Source organism: Aotus nancymaae, unplaced genomic scaffold, assembly GCF_030222135.1.
Source record: "Aotus nancymaae isolate 86718 unplaced genomic scaffold, 86718_ANA_hifiasm-v0.15.2.pri h1tg000019l, whole genome shotgun sequence".
Lineage (NCBI taxonomy): Eukaryota > Metazoa > Chordata > Mammalia > Primates > Aotidae > Aotus > Aotus nancymaae.
In genome coordinates this window covers 42,988,906-43,007,634 of record NW_026988431.1, presented here as the reverse complement: position 1 = coordinate 43,007,634, position 18,729 = coordinate 42,988,906, and the positions used below count along the sequence as shown (strand labels likewise).

The window sequence follows — 18,729 nt, the reverse complement described above, 5'->3', positions numbered from 1 at the left end:
GGAGCTGGCTGGCGGAGTGCTCCCTCAGCCAAGGCGGGACAGAGCTGCAGGATGCTTTCAGCTGCTGTTTACTTTCTCACCTCCTCTGCTGGTTTATTCCACAGGCAAGCTGCAGGCCAGTGACCTGGGAGGACAGGAGGCCTGAGGTTTGCTTCCAGGGACATCTTCAGCTCACAACTTATCATTTGTCTTTCACATCCATACTTCTCCAGCTATTTTACACACCACCTGTCCTCCAGCTGCTAGGAGAGGGTGTTTTTTAACCCACATATAATTACTCACTTCAGAGAGCTAGATAGATGACCACAAACTCACCAAGAGATTCTCAAGCCCTTATTTTGCAAGTGTTTCCACCCCGAGCTTGGACACAGACAAAAAATAAAATTGTCGGAGGAGGGTTGGGGCAGGGTTAGCAGGGAGAGCTTTCCTTCTGAAAAGTGCCCTTGAAATCGGAACTTACAACTTTGCTTGGTGGGCTGTGAATTCCTAGGATGTGAGCTCCACTCATATACATTGAAAAGTATCATCAAATACATACAGTTCATTCTGTTGCCCTGTTCAGGGAGGAAAACTGTGTTCAGGAAAGTTAAAACTAGCTGTTTTATTAAATTTCCTCTGAGGTAAAGGGGTTGGCGTTTTTATTTTATAGCTGGGAAAACAGGCTCAGAGAAATGAAGTAACTTGCCCAAGTCTCCCAGCCAGTCGTGAAAGGGTTGACAATTTGAGGTCTGCCAACCTCAACCCTCAGCATTTTTTTCCTCTGCCACACCGAGACTTTGCCACACTCTTGACTCTGGGCCTCAGTTTCCTCATCTGTAAAATGGAGACGATTGGATTATTATGAGGATGAGATGAAATAACATGTTAAAGGGCTTAGAACAGTGTTTCACACACAATAAGCAATATGCAATTTTTAGCTAATATCTCTGCCTCCCACACCATTTAACACTATCAGCAGCTTGTTCTGTTGACTGCCTTGCTGTGCCAGGTCCATCACAATACGCTGTCTAATCTTTATAGCAGCCCAGCAAGGTCAGTCTTATAAACCATCTTTTTTTTCCAGATGAACAAACTATCAAGAAAGGTTAAGAATTTAGTTCAAGGTGAGGCCGGGTGCGGTGGCTCACGCCTATAATCCCAGCACTTTGGGAGGCTGAGGTGGGTGGATCATGAGGTCAAGAGATCGAGGCCACCTTGGCCACCTGGTCAACAAGGTGAAACCCCATCTCTACTAAAAATACAAAAATTAGCTGGGCATGGTGGTGCGCGCCTGTAATCCCAGCTATTCGGGAGGCTGAGGCAGAAGAATTACTTAAACCCAGGAGGCAGAGGTTGTGGTGAGCTGAGATCACGCCATTGCACTCCAGTCTGGGTAACAACAGTGAAACTCCGCCTCAAAAAAAAAAAAAAAGAATTTAGTTCAAGGTGCCACAACATACAGTAGCTGAACTGGGATTTGAACTCTAATCCTTCTGGTTCCAAAGACATTTTTTCTCCTGGGCCATGCTGCCTTTCCTGTGCCAAGCTCTGGACATGTCTAATAGCATTGAACCCCCAACTACTGTTTGAGAATTCTAGTGGCTAATAGCGTGGAGAATTGAGAAGCAGGTTCCTGCCTGAACTAATAAGTAACTAGAAAGCCCTTCATCATATCTGCCTCAAATCTAGGCTACACGAGATCTTCCTTCTTTCCTGTAACAGTTCACTAATAGTTTGAGAGCCAGTGTGTGCCCTTTCAGTCTTCCCTTCTGGTTAAATAGCCCCACGCTTCTTTATAGGATGTGATGCCTTGACCCCTCTCTATCCTGATTGTTCTCTGGTCACTCTTTGTAAAAATTTCAATAAGGTGAGGTATTGGGTAGGGACCTGGATGCAGCCTTGCACTTGAAGGCTGATTGGAGGAAGAGGTCAGTTGGAATAGCTAGAGAAGCAATGATGACCTGCTTCTTGAGATGGAAAGCAGGTTTTGAGCTTGGTCTAGGAAACTGAAGGTTTGTTTGGAGGGCAGGGTGGACACAGAGGGGACCCTGGAAGGGATCTGTGAATATACCTGTTTAGTTGGAGCACAGTGGGAAATGAGTGACAAGGCAGCTTAGTGTTTGTTGTCCTGCCTCGACTAGAGGGAGCAGAGGAAGGACGGGGCGCTGAGTGAAGACAGCTGCACCACCAATGCTCGGTGGCAGAGGCCTTGAGTCATGCCCTCGCCCAGCCTTGGCCAGTGTCACCCCTCTGTTTCCATGGAAACTTACTTCATCCAGTGCCTGTCTCTGTCTTTGCTCCAGCTGCTTCAGTTTCGTCCATTTTGACTGTTGCTGTTTGGTCTAACTCAGATGTTTACCTTACATTTTTACCCACGCAAGGGTAGTGGATGTCACGTGGCAGTCCAAATCCTACTGGGTCTGGGCTTTAATTTTATACCTAAATTTAGTTTAAAACAAAATCCTCGGCCGAGCGCGGTGGCTCACGCCTGTAATCCCAGCACTTTGGGAGGCCGAGGCGGGCAGATCATGAGGTCAGGAGATCAAGACCATCCGGGCCAACATGGTGAAACCCCGTCTCTACTAAAAATACAAAAAACATAGCTGGGTGTGCGGCACACACCTGTAATCTCAACTACTCTGGAGGCTGAGGCAGGAGAATTGCTTGAATCCAGGAGGTGGAGATTGCAGTGAGCCGAGATCACGCCACTGCACTACAGCCTGGTGACAGAGCAAGACTCTGTCTCGAAAAAAAAAAAAATCCTCCCCTGTTTGTATGGGAATATGTTGGTGAGGTTAGCCCTTTTATTTTCAGATCTTGGGTTTTGTACTGTCTTTTTTTCTCTTTTAGTTCATGGGTTGAAATAGGGAAGTGTTTTCATTAAAAAAAAAGGCTAGAATTTTTAAAGTTGTAAATATAGAACTTATATTATGAAATTTAAGGGAAATAAAACATCTCATTATTTTCTATTTATGTTCAGAATGAATTTTATGTTATATAAAAATGGTTTATAAACCTCTCTTGTTTAAAAAAAAATATTTTCTTAGCCTTGCCGACCATTATGATGAATTTCACACTTTCGTTTAATCCCTCCAAAGTGAAAGTTGACCAGGAAGAAACCTCTCACCACTTAAAGTGGATCAGTTCCACATGACAGTGTGACTTTTTTTTTTTTTTTTGAGACAGAGTCTTGCTCTGTCACCCAGGCTGGAGTGCAGTGGCGTGATCTCGACTCACTGTAACCTCTGCCTTCCAGGTTCAAGCAATTCTCCTGCCTCAGCCTCCCAAGTAACTGGGATTACAGGCACCCACCACCATGCCCAGCTAATTTTTGTATTTTTAGTAGACATGGGGTTTCACTAGGTTGGCCAGGCTGATCTCGGACTCCTGACCTTATGATCCGCCCTCCTCAGGCTCCCAAAGTGCTGGGATTACAGGCGTAAACCACCGCACCAAGCCGACAGTGTGACTTTTAAAATTGTTTATTTTAGTTTTTTGAGGTTGGAATTCAGAAAATGAAATAATAGTAATAATTCCTTAAGCATTTATTATGTGATCTTGAGTGCTGGGCACTGTAGTAGTGTTATCCCACTTTATCATCACAGCAGCCTTCTTGGGTGGGTGCTCTTACTATCTCCACTTTAAAAATGAAGATCAGAGGGTTAAATAACTTGCTGGCAGATAGCAGGACCAGGGTTCCAATTCAAGCATCTGTCTCCTGACCATTCGACCCTCCTGTTCATCCTAAGTTAGAGGCAGGAAAGAGTGCAGTAGGACCATTTCCTGAGGATGGAGTCTGCACCTGGCTAGTTGGGTTGTATACAATAGGCTATTATTTCACTCATATTTGTGATTGAGGTGAGATTGAATGTTCTTAGTTTATATTTCCAAGTACCCACTGTATGCCTAGCACTGTTAAGTTAGTTAAGATACAGGAGTGAACATGACAAACAAGGCCCCTTCCCTCGTAAAGCTTACATTCTAGTAGGAAAGACAGAGAATGAAGACCTAGGTTACGTTGAGGAAAATTAATGCAGATTAAGAGATAGAAAATGACAGGGTGGGCCAGGCATGGTGGCTCACCCTTGTAATCCTAGCACTTTGGGAGGCCAAGGCAGGTAGATCACGAGGTCAGGAGTTCAAGACCAGCCTGACCAAGATGGTGAAACCCCGCCTCTATTAAAAATACAAAAATTAGTCGGGGATGGTGGTGGGCACCTGGAATCCCAGCTGCTCGGGAGGCTGAGGCAGAGAATTGCTTGAACCTGGGAGGTGGAGGTTGCAGTGAGCCGAGATTGTGCCACTGCACACCAGCCTGGGTGACAGAGTGAGACTAGGTCTCATAAATAAATAAATAGAAAATGACAAGAGTGAGGCCATTTTAGACAGCAGTGAGGTAGGAACATCTCTGAAGAGGTGACATCTATATGAGGCAGGCATGAATGAGGGAATGAGCTTTAGGAAGATCCGAGGAACACCTTGCAAGCAAAGGGAACAGTTGGTGCAGGTGCAGGAGAGGGGAGGAGCAGCAGAGAAACCAGGAGACTGGAAGGGGGTGAAGGAGGGGAGCACATCAGAGACATGGGAGGAAAGGGTGGCCAGGGCTGTCATGCAGGGTGCGGTGGGCTGCAGTGAGGACCTGCCTCTATTTACCATCCAGGTGGAACAGGAAGCAGGTGGCTTTAGAGCAGGGAGCCACTTGAGCTTCACTTTGGCTGCTGTGTGGAATAACTTGTGACACAAGAATGATTTTGGAATAATCTTAGACAAAGTGTTGTATTATAAATAATAACTTTCTAACTCAGACTGGCCTAATTTATATTTCAAAGTATTATTCAGGCCGGGTGCAGTGGCTCACACCTGTAATCTCAGCACTTTGGGAGGCCAAGACAGCAGATCACTTGAGGCCAGGAGTTGGAGACTAGTGTGGGCAATGTAGTGAAACCACATCTCCACTAAAAATACAAAAATTAGCTAGGTGTGGTGGCACATGCCTGTAGTCCCAGCTACTTGGGAGGCTGAGGCACAAGAATCGCTTGAAACTGTCAGGCAGAGGTTTTAGTGAGTCGAGATCACATCACTGCACTCCAGCCTGGGCAACAGCAAGTCTCCATCTCAATAATAATAATAATAATAATAATAATAATAATTCCTGGTATACCATTCAACACCCTTTCTGATTTTTCTCTCATTTATTACTCAGTTGAAGGTAGACAGTGATACTGTGAGCCCCCTACAGACAGAAAGCAGCATTTGCCCTTAGGATGACTTGGTGGTTAAGTCTTCAGGGTAGTTAGGGAAACAGCAATGCTGGAGAATAGAGCTTCTGTTCTCTTTAATTTAAAATAGGTAGAACAAATGTGAAATGGCACAGTGAAACATTCCCCCAACGTACTATAGGCTTTTCAGCTTTGATTATTCTAAATAATCCTTTAAATTTTATTTATATACTTAGGCACACACAAACATTATTTTATGTTTTATTTACTGGAAATAGCTAGGATTAATTTAAATTAATAGGAAAGTTTAGAACTATTTATTTTATATCTAATTTTTGGTATTCATTCTTTTAATTTTATGTATCATTACCAATAACGATTTATATATGTTATATATAATGTATTTTTTTAATCCCATGAAGTTCTAGAAATGATTCTTACTATATCTAAACTATATCTAAATTTAGAACTCCTGGAAATTGCACATTCACTTTTTTTTTTTTCTTTGAGATGGAGTCTCGCTCTGTAGTCCAGGCTGGAGTGCAGTGGCGCAATCTCTGCTCACTGCAACCTGTGCCTCCCGGGTCTCAGTTCAAACAAGTCTCCTGCCTCAGCCTCCTGAGTAGCTGGGACTACAGGCACGTGCCACCATGCCCAGACAATTTTTGCATTTTTAGTAGAGACGGGGTTTCACTATGTTGGCCAGGCTGGTTTTGAACTCCTGACCTCATGATCCGCCCTCCTCAGCCTCCCAAAGTGCTGGGATTACAGGTGTGAGCCACCGCACCCTCAACTTGTATTCTTAAGACATACGTTGATAACGTTTTGTCAAACAGAAAGGAATGCAGCCATCTCATTAACTTTTATATTAAAAGCATATTTATTTATAGGTAAACTCCCACATTTATTCAGAATGGTTGAAAAATATAATAGTCTAGTAAAACTTGTGGTTTTGGATAATGAGGGTTACTAGTCAAAAGATTCTTGCATTTATGGTTAATAAAGTACTAGAAATTTACCATTAACCAGATATAATTTTCAAACTGTGGCTCAGGGTATATAAGTGTGCTTGAGGGATGGGGACTGCTGGGGTCCAGGCTTTTTATGTCAGATTCAATCCCTGTTGTTCCTTCTGAGCCTTTCAGGAGAACTTTGGCTGGATAATAACGTTTCTAATGCACCTTGCCTGCCGTGTTAAAAACAACTATCAGAACATAATTTGATTTTTCTAGGTTTATTCAGAAGGCACTTCCAAGGTTTAGATGATGGTTGAAATCTTTTTACCAAAAACACTCCATGCTTTTCACTTTGCTTTTTATAGATTCCTGAATAAAATTTGTTTGTTAAGTATTCTGATTATTTGCAATCTAGATGAACAGAAGTGAGCCAGAGACCCTTTCCAGCTAGAGGATTTATTTCAGTATAAGTTAACAGTACAGCTAAAAAAAAAAAAATCAATCAGGTCTCTCATGGTTTGTAGCAGCACAATGAACTCTAGTAACTGAAAATTTTTATAGCCGATGACTTCACTAGGACTTGTCTAGACAGCATTTACGCTCTGAAGTCACAGCATGTTAGGGCTAGAAGAGATCTAACAAAGATACCGTAACTTAGAAGTCCTAAGTGTTCTGTTTGCCATTGTAGCCATGGTTTTAGGGTTTGAGGGATGGTGAGACCAATGACTTCAGCATGGAAAGTGGGAAACTGATAGGCATAAATATGGAGAAAGGCCTAACCTTGGTTTGGGATGCAAGTGTAAACATACAAAAGTATTCTTTTCTGGAAACAGCAGCAAATTTGAAAGGAATTTGGTGTCTGGTCATGTTTGTCAAAATGGAGAGACTCCTGGAGATTATACCTAGAGAAAGTATTGCAGTCAGTAAATTTGTAGCCTTTTGGACTGACTCTCCTTGGCAACGTAATGCTAGCTTTTATAAAATAATGCTTGTATTATTTGTTTTTGCTAATGAAATCCATATGCTATGAAACAGTTGCTTGTCTGTGGGATTTGGATTGGATCTACATGGTTCCCCAGCTCCAGAATTTTAGTCGACAAAGTAGTCAAATAGATCGACTTTTTTTTTTTTTTTTGAGACAAGGTCTCACTTTGTCACCCAGGCTGGAGTGCATCGGTGTGATCTCTGCTCACTTTAGTCTCAACCTCCCAGGCATGAGTGATCCTCCTACCTCAGCCTCCCAAGTAGCACCATGCCCAGCTAATTTTTGTATTTGTTGTAAAGACAGCATTTCACCATGTTGCCCAGGCTGGTCTCGAATTTCTGGGCTCCAGTGATCCGCCCACATTGACCTCCCAAAGTTCTGGGATTATGGCCGTGAGCCCCCATGGCTAGCCACTGATTGACTTTTTAAAGCAAACTTTTCAACTCATTGTTTTGCTTTCCTGCCTGTAACCGTAAAACTGCCATATGCAATTTAGAGCCTGGACTCTGTAATCCCACAGTTTGATTGGCCTGTAAGTGGCAAAGACCAAAATGTACCTTATAGTCCAGAGGAGTCTGATTGCTTTCATTGATGTAGATTTGGTTTGAGAACCTGAGATAGAAATAGCCTTGTCTCTGAGAAAGTGTTTTGAGAGGACTTTCTATGCTTTGGGTGCTTAAATAATTGCATGGGTGGGATGATTGCTACATTAAGTGCTCTTAGGTCAGATAATAGCTGAGCTTCCCATTAATTTTGTGAACGTGAAGTGACTTAGTCTGTAAGACTTTCTTCAGGGAAAGAATACTAATGGTTGCCTGGTGATTTTGACTTACTGGGAGTAAATACACAGTGCTTTGTATTTGGTGAAAAGTTTCGATGTGAAGTACACTCTGCTCCATGGTTTGTGACAATGAGTGAATGACTCTTGCTTCCCACTCTGACTGTTGTTCCTTCTGTAGGAAGCTGCCCTCTGTCGACAGCTCCCCATGGAAGCTGAGACTCTTGCCCCAGTTCAGGCTGCTGTCAATCCGCCCACCATGACCCCAGACATGAGATCCATCACTAATAATAGCTCAGATCCTTTCCTCAATGGGTAAGTTAATATTTGGGGCACGCTTATTTTGCTGTCTTTATTATGTGATCTAGACTATAGTAGGATCTTTGTTTACATTGGGAAGAGGTGGGGAGCTTGAGGGTGGAGGGTGAGAATAAAGGGAGGAAGTGGGAGGAGCTGGCAGAAAAAAGTAAAGCAGGGAAAATCATCTACATTTAAAAAAAATTCCCAAATTTAAAAATTGGTGATATAATACAGAGTAAATCCCTAGTTAAGAGTTTGAAAATGGGTGTGAACCTGTAATAAACACGACGGTGTTGTCTAGTACTTGTACTTGGAAGACTCTTGTGGTTTTATGTAACCAATAGGGGATAAAAGCATGCTGTATGGCAAATTGAGAACAGAACAATTAAGATGATGTTCAGGGTGAAATGTGAGTAAGGTCTATAGTTTACTTAATAGTATTCTACAGTCTGGTTTTGGTAATTGCACTATGGTTATGTAAGATGTTATCACTGGGGAAGCTGGTGAAGGAAGGGTACATGGGAATTCTCTGTACTCTTGTTGCATCTGCTATGTGAGTTTAAAACTATTTCACAATTTAAAAAGTAATTAAAACAAAGGAGCAAAAGGGAAAGAGAATTTAGCCAGAAATATCTTCATGAGCCGAAGTAGTTTTTAAATCAAATAAAAAGGACAATGCTCTATTTCCTATGTCTTTTCTTCTGCCCTTGCAGAAGCATCTGGCAAGCAAACAAATACAATTATGAACATTATTAAAGATAGAGATAAAAACAAACAGTAGCTGAAATAATAAGTAATGGAGTTTTTAAGTTGTTGATTTTAAAGTATTTGAAATACAGAAAAGTAGAAAGAATAACGTGAGTTACCCATGTACCCATTACCCAGATTTGCCATATTTTCATCCAATCTTATTTTTAATAAATAACGTGAGTTACCCATGTACCCATTACCCGGATTTGCCATATTTTCATCCAATCTTATTTTTAATAAATAAAGATTATAATTAATATTTGAATCCATCCCCCAACCACTGAAATTTCATTTATTTTCCCTTTTGTTCCCAGTGGTAGCCACTTTCAGAAAGTGGTGTGTGTCCATCACATAGATTTTTATAGCTCTTACTGCCTGTTAGTGTGTGTATCCATAAGCAATAGTCAACATTTTTTCTGTTTTTTAAAAAGTTTTACGCAAATGGTGTCATACTCTATATCCATAAGCAATATTCAACATTGTTTCTGTTTTTTAAAAAGTCTTACATAAATCGTATCATACTCTGTATGTAGAATAGTGTTCAAATGGTTAATTTGAGGTGAAAAGGAAGTCAATGTCAATTTATTGTGAATGACCACACATGACTGCTTTCATTTTTATGAGTTTATACATTTTCAAATTAAAGGGAATCGGAGTCAGCTTTCCTTCCTGCCCAACCTAGAAAGTTGGGCAGAATGGCACACTTACACTAGTTTAGAGCTTTTGTGACTTGTTTTAATTTTGAGATTGACTTAGTGGGCTCACGTTGAAGTTTCTCCATCTTTTGCTCTGCAGAGGACCATACCATTCGAGGGAGCAGAGCACTGACAGTGGCCTGGGCTTAGGGTGCTACAGTGTCCCCACAACTCCGGAGGACTTCCTCAGCAATGTGGATGAGATGGATACAGGTAGGAGCAAAGCCTGCAAACACTTGCAGTGCGTTTGTGTTTTTTAAATGATCTCTTCGGTCATCTCAATTTTATTTTTACTGTATTTTATTTTTATGATTTCCAACTTTCATTTTAGATTCAGGGGTACATGCGCAAGTTTGCTACGTGGGTGTGTTTTGTGATTCTGAGGTTTGGGATGCGACTGATCTTGTCACCCAGGTAGTGAGCATAGCATACAATAGTTAGTTTTCACCCCTTGTTCCTCCTCACACCCAGTAGTCCCCAGTGTCTACAGAAATGTTAAACAAAATATGGAACACTTCATGAATTTACATGTCATTCTCATGCAGAGGGCATGCTAATCTTCCCAATATCTTTCCAATTTTAGTATATGTACTGCCAAAGCAAGTACAGTCATCTCAATTTTAAAATTCAACCAGAAACAATCTCCTCAACAGCATAAAATGACAACTGAAAAGCCACTGAACTCCCAGGCACTATTAATAAACTCTAGCCCCTTCCTCATACAAGTATAGTTTTACATCTGGGCACAGGATTTTAAATTCTGTGGTTTTTAAAATTCATCTTTACTCCATATAGCCCCTTCCTCACAATTGCATCAAGACACCGCTCTCTGCTTTGCCATGCTTCTGCAGAGGCGTATTTATGCTATTCTAGTTTTTAGTTACAGTATATGGGCTGCCCTTTCTCTTGGAAAGTGACACCGGTTTAGAGCTCCAGTATGCAGATTTTTTCATGTCATTCACTGCATTTAAAAAGCAATTGGCAGTGGGCATTTGGAAGGTTGAGCAACTCAGAGGATTCTAAATTGTCAGTTCCAAGTTCCAACATGGTAGCAATATCCTCCCTCAGCGATTAGAGATAAGAGAGTCAGTGTTACTTTCACCTGGTCCCCAGCCTGTGCATCCTTCAGGCCCAGGCTCAGCAGGCTTTCCGATTACCTTTCTTTTTCTCCTTTTCTCAAGGAGTGAGACTTCCAATTGCAAAAACTGAAGTTAGTCTTATTAGCTTTATCTAGTCTTAATTATGAAAGTCATAAACTCTCAGAAGATATTCTAGAACCAAAAATAAATGACAGCCAGCATATCCACTATTTGGAGTTATTCGTGCAAGTTTCTCCTCCATTATCACTGATGATAGGAAAGTAATTGTTTCTGTGATTAATATAAATAATTGCTTTCCGCAAAGCGTTTGCCATGGTGCCTGTGGTTTTCTACACTCTGCTCTTAGATGGCTCCTCTCTGTGTTGTGAGTCTAAATTGTCGGAAAGACCAGAGTCAAGCTTGTAGGCAGGTGTCTTACAAATGCAGTATGTTAAAGCTGCTCTCCTGGTGTCCTTGGTGTCGGCTGTCATCTTTGCACTGAGAAGATTGTGCAGACTGTCTTGTGAGGAGTCACACCAGAATAGTTTGTACTGTTTGTTTTACTGTTCTTCAGTTTATTACTTCAGTTCTTCCCACTTGCACCCCCTGCCACCTTCATCTCTCTCTCTCTCTCTCTCTGTTTTTTGAGTGTGAGATTTATTTTGCTGTCTTTGGAATAGCCTTAGGAAGTGGCTCCTTCCTATGTTTAATAATTGTTTACTTTCATCTTTTAGACACTGGGAAGCCAGTAAGGATAAAAAGCAGAGTTAAATAAGGAAAAAAGCTCAGGGGATCTAACTCTAAGTTTGACATTCAAAAAATCAAAACCGTAAAATAGGATGGATTCTATTCTATGTCTCTTTAAAATGACCTCACGGATTCTATTCTATATCTCTTTAAAATAACCTCAAGTCGGTAAGTAGGGAGTGTTTTTGTAAAGCCATAATGTGGAATTAAATGATGTCCTGAAAAGAACACAGTTTTAGCCAACAGGCAGCCTGAATTGAATCCTTGCTTCTCCACTCCTGGTAGCAGCACCTTTGGGTAAGTTGTATAACGTTACTCTGTGGGCCTCAGATTTCTTACCCATAAAGTAGGAGTGATATGCTTATGGTGGAGTTATGAGGAGTCATGAGATCACAGAGCCCAACTCAAAGTGCTCTTCTCCAGTAAAAAGGCGGATGTCATGCACAAAATCGACTTGATCAATGTCAGAGTGCCAGGTTAACCTGGTTAAGTGAGGGTCAGCTCATTGAGTGTGGGGCCAACTCTGTGAAGTCTTTGTAGGAAACGGGCAGAAATCTTCTCAAGGGTAGAAATGTAATTATACAGTAACAAGATGAAGGAAAGCCACGTGGGGGCGGGGAGCAGGCAGAGCTCAAGTGTGGCTAGAAAAGATCTGTCAGGCCTGTGGACCACGCGCTGGCAGTGAACGAGCCAGCTGAGCACTCCCTTTGCAAAACACACACAGAAACAACAGCTGGACTTGGTGTGAGGATCCAGTAGAGGGAATAGCATGAGCAAAGGCTGGGAAATCATCCATCCTTCCAGAATATTCTGCAGTAATCATACCCTTTTAAGAATTGCCTTGTGTTTATCTCTTCCACTTTTTAAATGGATAAACTGCAAAGACCAAAAAGATTACTGTGTAGTTGCAGAGTTGCTTCTATTTTAAGAGTGTTAACCTTAATGAAGAAGCTTAGCCAGTCTCTTCATGCCTTCCCTCCCGAGAATAAGAGGAATTCTTTTTTTTTTTTTGAGACAGGGTCTCATGATGTCACCCAGGCTAGAGTGCAGTGGTGTGATCTCAGCTCATTGCAACCTCTGCCTCCTGGGTTCAAGCGATTCTTGTGCCTCAGCCTCCTGAGTAGCTGGGATTACAGGCACGTGCCACCCAGCCTGGCACATTTTTTTTTTGTTTTTGTATTTTTAGTAGAAACAGGGTTTTACCATGTTGGCCAGGCTGGTCTTGAGCTCCTGACATCAGGTGATCCACCCACCTCAGCCTCCCAAAGTGGATTACAGGCACGAGTCATCACACCTAGCCTAGAAATTCTTTAAAACAGATATTTTGCTTGGCTAAAAATTGTATTTCTTGAGTATTTGAATATTAAAATGGGAAACCAGTAGAAATGAATGATTCTAACTGGAGATAAAGAGAAAAAAGACATCCAGCACTTTAGATCAGAGAGTTCTTTTAGAACAGATACTATTTAAAGCCTCATTTTTATCTGTTACACTCTAGTGGGTAGAAGAAAGTTATTTTAGATTTTGTTTTCTATTTTGATGTTGTTTTTTAATATTAGTAACTATATTGAGGTCATATTGTTGAACTTGATTTAATTTTTTAGATTACTGCCCTTTGCAATGAAAATCCTGTAAAATATTGCCCAGGAGTCATTAATATTTTGTGACTTCTGGCAAAGCCATTGTGTTTTGCTATCACCAAAATGCAAATTGGATTACGGTTCCTTCATCATTTGGAAGGATATGATTTTTCTTCTTAGAAAACAGAAACTGCTAAAATGAACTTTCTCCAATTTTGCTTAAAATAGTGAAACTTCCGTGCACACTTTTCAGGAAGGCTACTGTACTTGTAACACACAAAAGATAATTTAGCAAGTTTTTAAAATGCATTATGGTGGAGCTGGTCTTAGTTATTAGTGCTTCTCAATCTTTGAAGTAGATATTATCCCTTCAGAAAATTGTCTGGGACTATCTGAATTAACCTGTTGTTTTGATATTGTATAATTAATAGTGGCTGAATTCCTAGGTTTTTCTTTCTCTCAGGACAATCAACATTTATAATACTTCTGTATGTATATAACTTTGTATATACCAATGACACCTAGAGCCATGGATATGTGGCAGACACTACATGGCACTTTACTGCAACTTTTGTAGAAGGCGCTTATAATCCTGATTTCCAGATGGGTAAACTGAGAATCAGACAAGTTAAGTGTGTCTAAGCTTACATAGCCACAAAGCTCAGTCTAATGACACAAAAGTCAGTAGTACATTCTGTCCCATACTAGCACACATAAAGAACCTATATTCTTCATGTCATATCCCAGACACTTACTTTTCCTCTAGTACAGCATTTTCTCACCTGTGTTCTGTAGAACTTCAGTTTTATTAGGATACACATACTGCCAAAATAGGTTTAGGTGATTAAATGGGTTTAGGAAATAGTGGCTTAAAGAAAACAAAATATTTCTTTAAGACCCAAAGCCTTAACATGCTCATATGCATTGTGGCTTATATACTTGTGAGAAAGGTAGATAGTTGTAGGGTGTATGTATTAAGGAAAGAGGGAGAACATCTGTAGAACTCCCTTTATAAATGATACCTAAAGACGTCAATGAAGACAACATTTTAATAATCTTGTTAAAAGAAGCTTCACACCATTCTCTTTGAACATAAAGAAGGATGGTATGGGTAAACGTAAGCTTACAATAAAACCTGTAGATTATAGTTCTGTAATAAGGTGTTTATTACAGAGAGGGCCTCTCTACTCTTTGCAAAACAGTTCTTCACAACATCTCTGGCACAGGAAGGCACAGATCATAAATCAAATCCACAGTGACTTTCACATGCTCCTTTCTCATCTCCTTGGACTTTTCCATTCTGGACCACATCTATCCAGAAAGAATTTTAGATTTCTTCCACATCTCTGTACCTCCTTGAGTAAGTGTCAATAATGTGGTAGTTGAAGACATGAAGGTGATGGTTGTGTTAATACTTGAAATTTTCCTCTTTCAAGAGCCTAAAAGAAGGAATTAAAATGGTTTCTTTTCATTCTGTTACAGGAGAAAACGCAGGACAAACACCCATGAACATCAACCCCCAACAGACCCGTTTCCCTGATTTCCTTGACTGTCTTCCGGGAACAAACGTTGACCTGGGAACTTTGGAATCTGAAGACCTGATGCCCCTCTTCAATGATGTAGAGTCTGCTCTGAACAAAAGTGAGCCCTTTCTAACCTGGCTGTAATCACTACCATTGTAACTCGGATGTAGCCATGACCTTACATTTCCTGGGCCTCTTGGAAAAGGTGATGGAGCAGAGCAAGTCTGCAGGTGCATCACTTCTGCCTCCATGACTCATGCTCCCTCCTTTTTATGTTGCCAGTTTCATCATTGCCTGGTTTCGATTGAGAGTAACTTAAGTTAAACATAAATAAATATTCTATTTTCATTTTCTGCAAGCCTGCATTCTTGTGACAGATTATACAGAATTGTATCTACAGGATTATGCAGAATACTTTTTCTTCTCTTCTGCCCCATGGCTAAGCTTTATGGGTGTTAATTGAAATTTCTACATCAACTGATTTTAAACCATAAAAAGCTGACCACAGGCAGTTAATTCTGAGGGCAGCTCGGTCCAGGAAATGTGCACAAAATTAGACCTGATTTACCGTTTCAAAAACTGTATTGATGGCAGTAGTACCCAATGCTTTAAAAACTATTTAACTTGAGCTTTAAAAATCATTGTACGGATAGTAAAATTCTACTGTATGGAATACAATGTAATTTTGAATCCATGCTGGCTCTGATGGCTCTTATTAGTCTGTATTTACAAAGGCACACACAGTCCTGTTGTAGCTTAGCCTTCGTTGTTTTACTGCAGAGCATCTAGACAGCTTAGTCCCTCCAGTGGGAGAGTAGCAGCAGCCGCGTTAGTCACAGTTCTTACTCTACAGATCTTGTGAAAGAGACCAGTTTGGTACTAACTATGAGCATTTTTTATTCAAACAAAAGTTTTTGAAATATTGCAACTTGGGATTTTAAAAATTGCAGCTTAGAAATTTGATGTTTTGTTTAGTTTTTTGTTTTTTTTTAATTTTTGCATGGAGTTTCATTCTTGTTGCCCAGGCTGTAACAATGGCGTGATCCTGGCTCACTACAACCTCCGCCTCCTGGGTTCAAGCGATTCTCCTGCCTCAGTCTCCTGAGTAGCTGGGATTACAGGCATGCACCACCACGCCCGGCTAATTTTTTGTGTTTTTAGTAGAGACGGGGTTTCACCATATTGGTCAGGCTGGTCTCGAACTCCTGACTCAGGTGATCCACCTGTCTCAGCCTTCCAAAGTGCTGGGATTACAGATGTGAGCCACCATGCCAGCCTTCATGTTTATTTTATAAAGCACTGTAATTTTGTAGCTGATGACAAAAGGCAGCCAAATGTTTTTGCTAAATTGGTGGCAACTGTATTTGTGTCTTTTGAAGCAATTCTGAAAACATCAGGACAACATAGATTTCAACCTGATGGCACATGCAATGAACTGTTGCTTTTAAAATTCTGAAGTCTTGTCAGGTTTGCTTTCTAGATTTCAAGTGTTTAAAGTAATTCTATCTATGAAACTGAAGGATGAAGCAGATCTCTGACTGACGTGCAAAAAAAAAAATGCCCTTTCAGGGTGTATGGTGGAGATATATGTTTCTGAATTCAGTAAAACTGATTCCTAAGTACATAATCCTAACCCTGTTTGCTACACTTGGTATAAAAAGGCATGAAATATATATTCAATACCTCTTACATAACCAAAAACATTTTTATTAGCTTTTAAGGACTGAGAGAGCATCATGTTCAACCGGCATGCAGTCTGCCTGCATTGCCAATGAAGTCCTCAACTGTTTAATATTTTTAACTAATATTATTTATAATCTATGAATTTAATCTTTTTTTTAAAAGACATTAATAATTCGGGTCTCAGAGAGGACACTTTCAATTTCCATGGGGACTTATTTGTTGGAGATCTTAAATAAGATTCCTTTTCATCTACCGGAATATACATGTACAGAGTACATTGGATCATGTTGGAAAGAAGGCAAGTGAAAAGGTCAGAGATGAAGTAGTGAAGTTATGGAATATCGTGGAAAGGATACTAGTTGTGAAATGGAAAGAGACAAGTTATAGTACCCCAAAAGCAAAACAAGCAGGAGATGCGAGAGGTGCCCCAAAAGGACAAAGCAACAATTTTCTGTTACGACCTTTATACCAAAAGACCCCGTTGTAGAAGAAAAGAAGGCTTTGGAAGGAGGAGGGGCAGGGCATGCTGATGCTGAGCATGCAGAAAGATAAGAGTGTAGACTGCTGCTGCCTCCATCACTATGAAGTGACTTCTTTTTCCTGAAGGACCCTGGTTTATGTTCCTCTAATTCCTTTCACTCTCCCTAAGCCCTCTGAGAGAGATGAAGGTAGATGACTTTATTGCTACTAAATTGAAGGGAGCACTATTTCTTTTTGTCTTTTGTTAGCAAAAAATTGCAAAAAGAATTGTACATTCTTGCTAAAAAAAAAAAAAAAAAAAAAAATTAAAAAAACAAGGGACCTAACAAAACTCAGCAGTGTTACTGTATTTTTAAAAAATATTTTTATAGACTCATTTTCAGGTTATTAAATGTAAGAGAAACAGATACCCCTTTTTTAAAGCAGTTAAATCATTGATGATTTATATTACCAATTTTTAGAAGTAATTTTCTAGTAAGCTTGTGGCATTAGAAAATACTAGAAGATTTTTTTAGTTCAATTAGTTCGAACATTTATTAATGAATATAATAAATATTTTTTCAGAATAAAATATGGACCCTTTACGTTTACTAATAGATAAAGCCAGATATAATTTTTTTTGTTTTGTTTTTAAGACCATAAAATATGGCCTTTGTTAAAGAACACTAAAGTTAGAAATCTAAAGTTAGAGCAACTTTTTTAATGGCTATTTCCTATTATCGTAAGTGTTAAAATCCCTGCAGAATTCTTGATAAGGTGCTATTTATAGTATATTTCTTTTATAAAACAACTCTTTAGTCTTTTTAATACTCGTCTTTTTAGTACTAAATCAACCAGTAAACATCATTTCACCCCAAAATTTTGTCACAGAAAAGTCATATCAAATGAAAATTAATTTCAGAGGTCTTTCTTTCAAGATATTTTTTTCTGATGAAATACATTGTCTTGAAGTAAATACATTGTCAAAACCTAATTGTAATTCTGTTAAATCTAAGTAATTGTTAGACAATATTTCACCATATTATCAAGGATGTGAAATGCCATTTCTTTCACTGATTATACCATATACAGGAAGCAGATAAAACAGTGAAAAATTTATTGTGCTGGTTGATGCTAACTTGGTAGAAAAGCTCTCTGCAGAAGAAGTGATCTAGAGTGACAGAAGTGTTGCTAATTACAAGTTGTGTTCTCATGATGTAATTAGAAAGTAACTTCTGAAAGTACAACTTTTATGAAAAATATAAGCTGTTAAAAAGAGGAAATTGTAGATTAATTTAATTGGGAAAATGGGCAATTGACAGAGGCCATTTCCCTAACACATATATGTGCTAGTACTTTAACTTTTAAAAAAATTTACTTCTACATTTTGTAATATACAAATTTCTATTTTAAGTTTAGAGTGTTTTGCATACCGAAAGTATGCAGCCAAATCTATCAGATCAAACCATTTTACCTGGAGTTTGGTACTGGTTTTTGCTTCTCTGATTCTGTATAAGAAAAATAAAGACAATTGAACTTGCACTTGGAGCCTTTGTCTTTTCATTATTTGTCTGTGTTCCTTTTACTGGGAGTTTTGGGTGGTACTGAAAAGAGGCTTATGTAACCCTCCTGGCAGACAGTGAAAGAAAGAAAATTCTGTAGGCAAACAATTTCTTGGCTCACGTGCCTGGCCTTCAACATTCTAAATGCTCACAGATTTCTGATTTCCACTTTATTTACAAAGCCCACTGAGGTTTTTAAAGGTGTATATATGTGTGTGTATATATGTATAGTCCTCCCAACACCCTCACAGATTTGACAAGATCATCAAGAATACAGGATTCTCGCTGGGCATGTTGGCTTATGCCTGTAATCCCGGCACTTTGGGAGGCTGAGGCAGGAGTATTGCTTGAGCCCAGGAGTGTGAAACTAGCCTGGGTAACATAGTGAGATCTTATCTCTACAAAAATAAATAAATAAATAAATAATATTTAGC

At 39.8% G+C, this 18,729-nt stretch overlaps 1 protein-coding gene and 1 non-coding gene across 3 annotated transcripts in view; one reads left to right on the top strand and one right to left on the bottom strand.

Moving 5' to 3' along the window:
* Positions 1-18,275, top strand: part of WWTR1 (WW domain containing transcription regulator 1) — a 233,902-nt gene extending 215,627 nt beyond the window's left edge. For both annotated transcript variants that reach the window (XM_012437092.3, XM_064378791.1), the window contains exons 6-8: positions 8,099-8,232; positions 9,763-9,875; positions 14,551-18,275. In XM_012437092.3, the coding sequence (XP_012292515.3) occupies positions 8,099-8,232; positions 9,763-9,875; positions 14,551-14,735 (432 nt within the window). In that variant the 3' untranslated portion in view covers positions 14,736-18,275. The remainder of the gene's footprint in view (positions 1-8,098; positions 8,233-9,762; positions 9,876-14,550) is intronic.
* Positions 10,163-10,269, bottom strand: LOC135275926 (U6 spliceosomal RNA). Its single transcript, XR_010343515.1, has one exon. It is a non-coding gene; the product is annotated as a U6 spliceosomal RNA (small nuclear RNA).
* Positions 18,276-18,729: the final 454 nt, after the last annotated feature.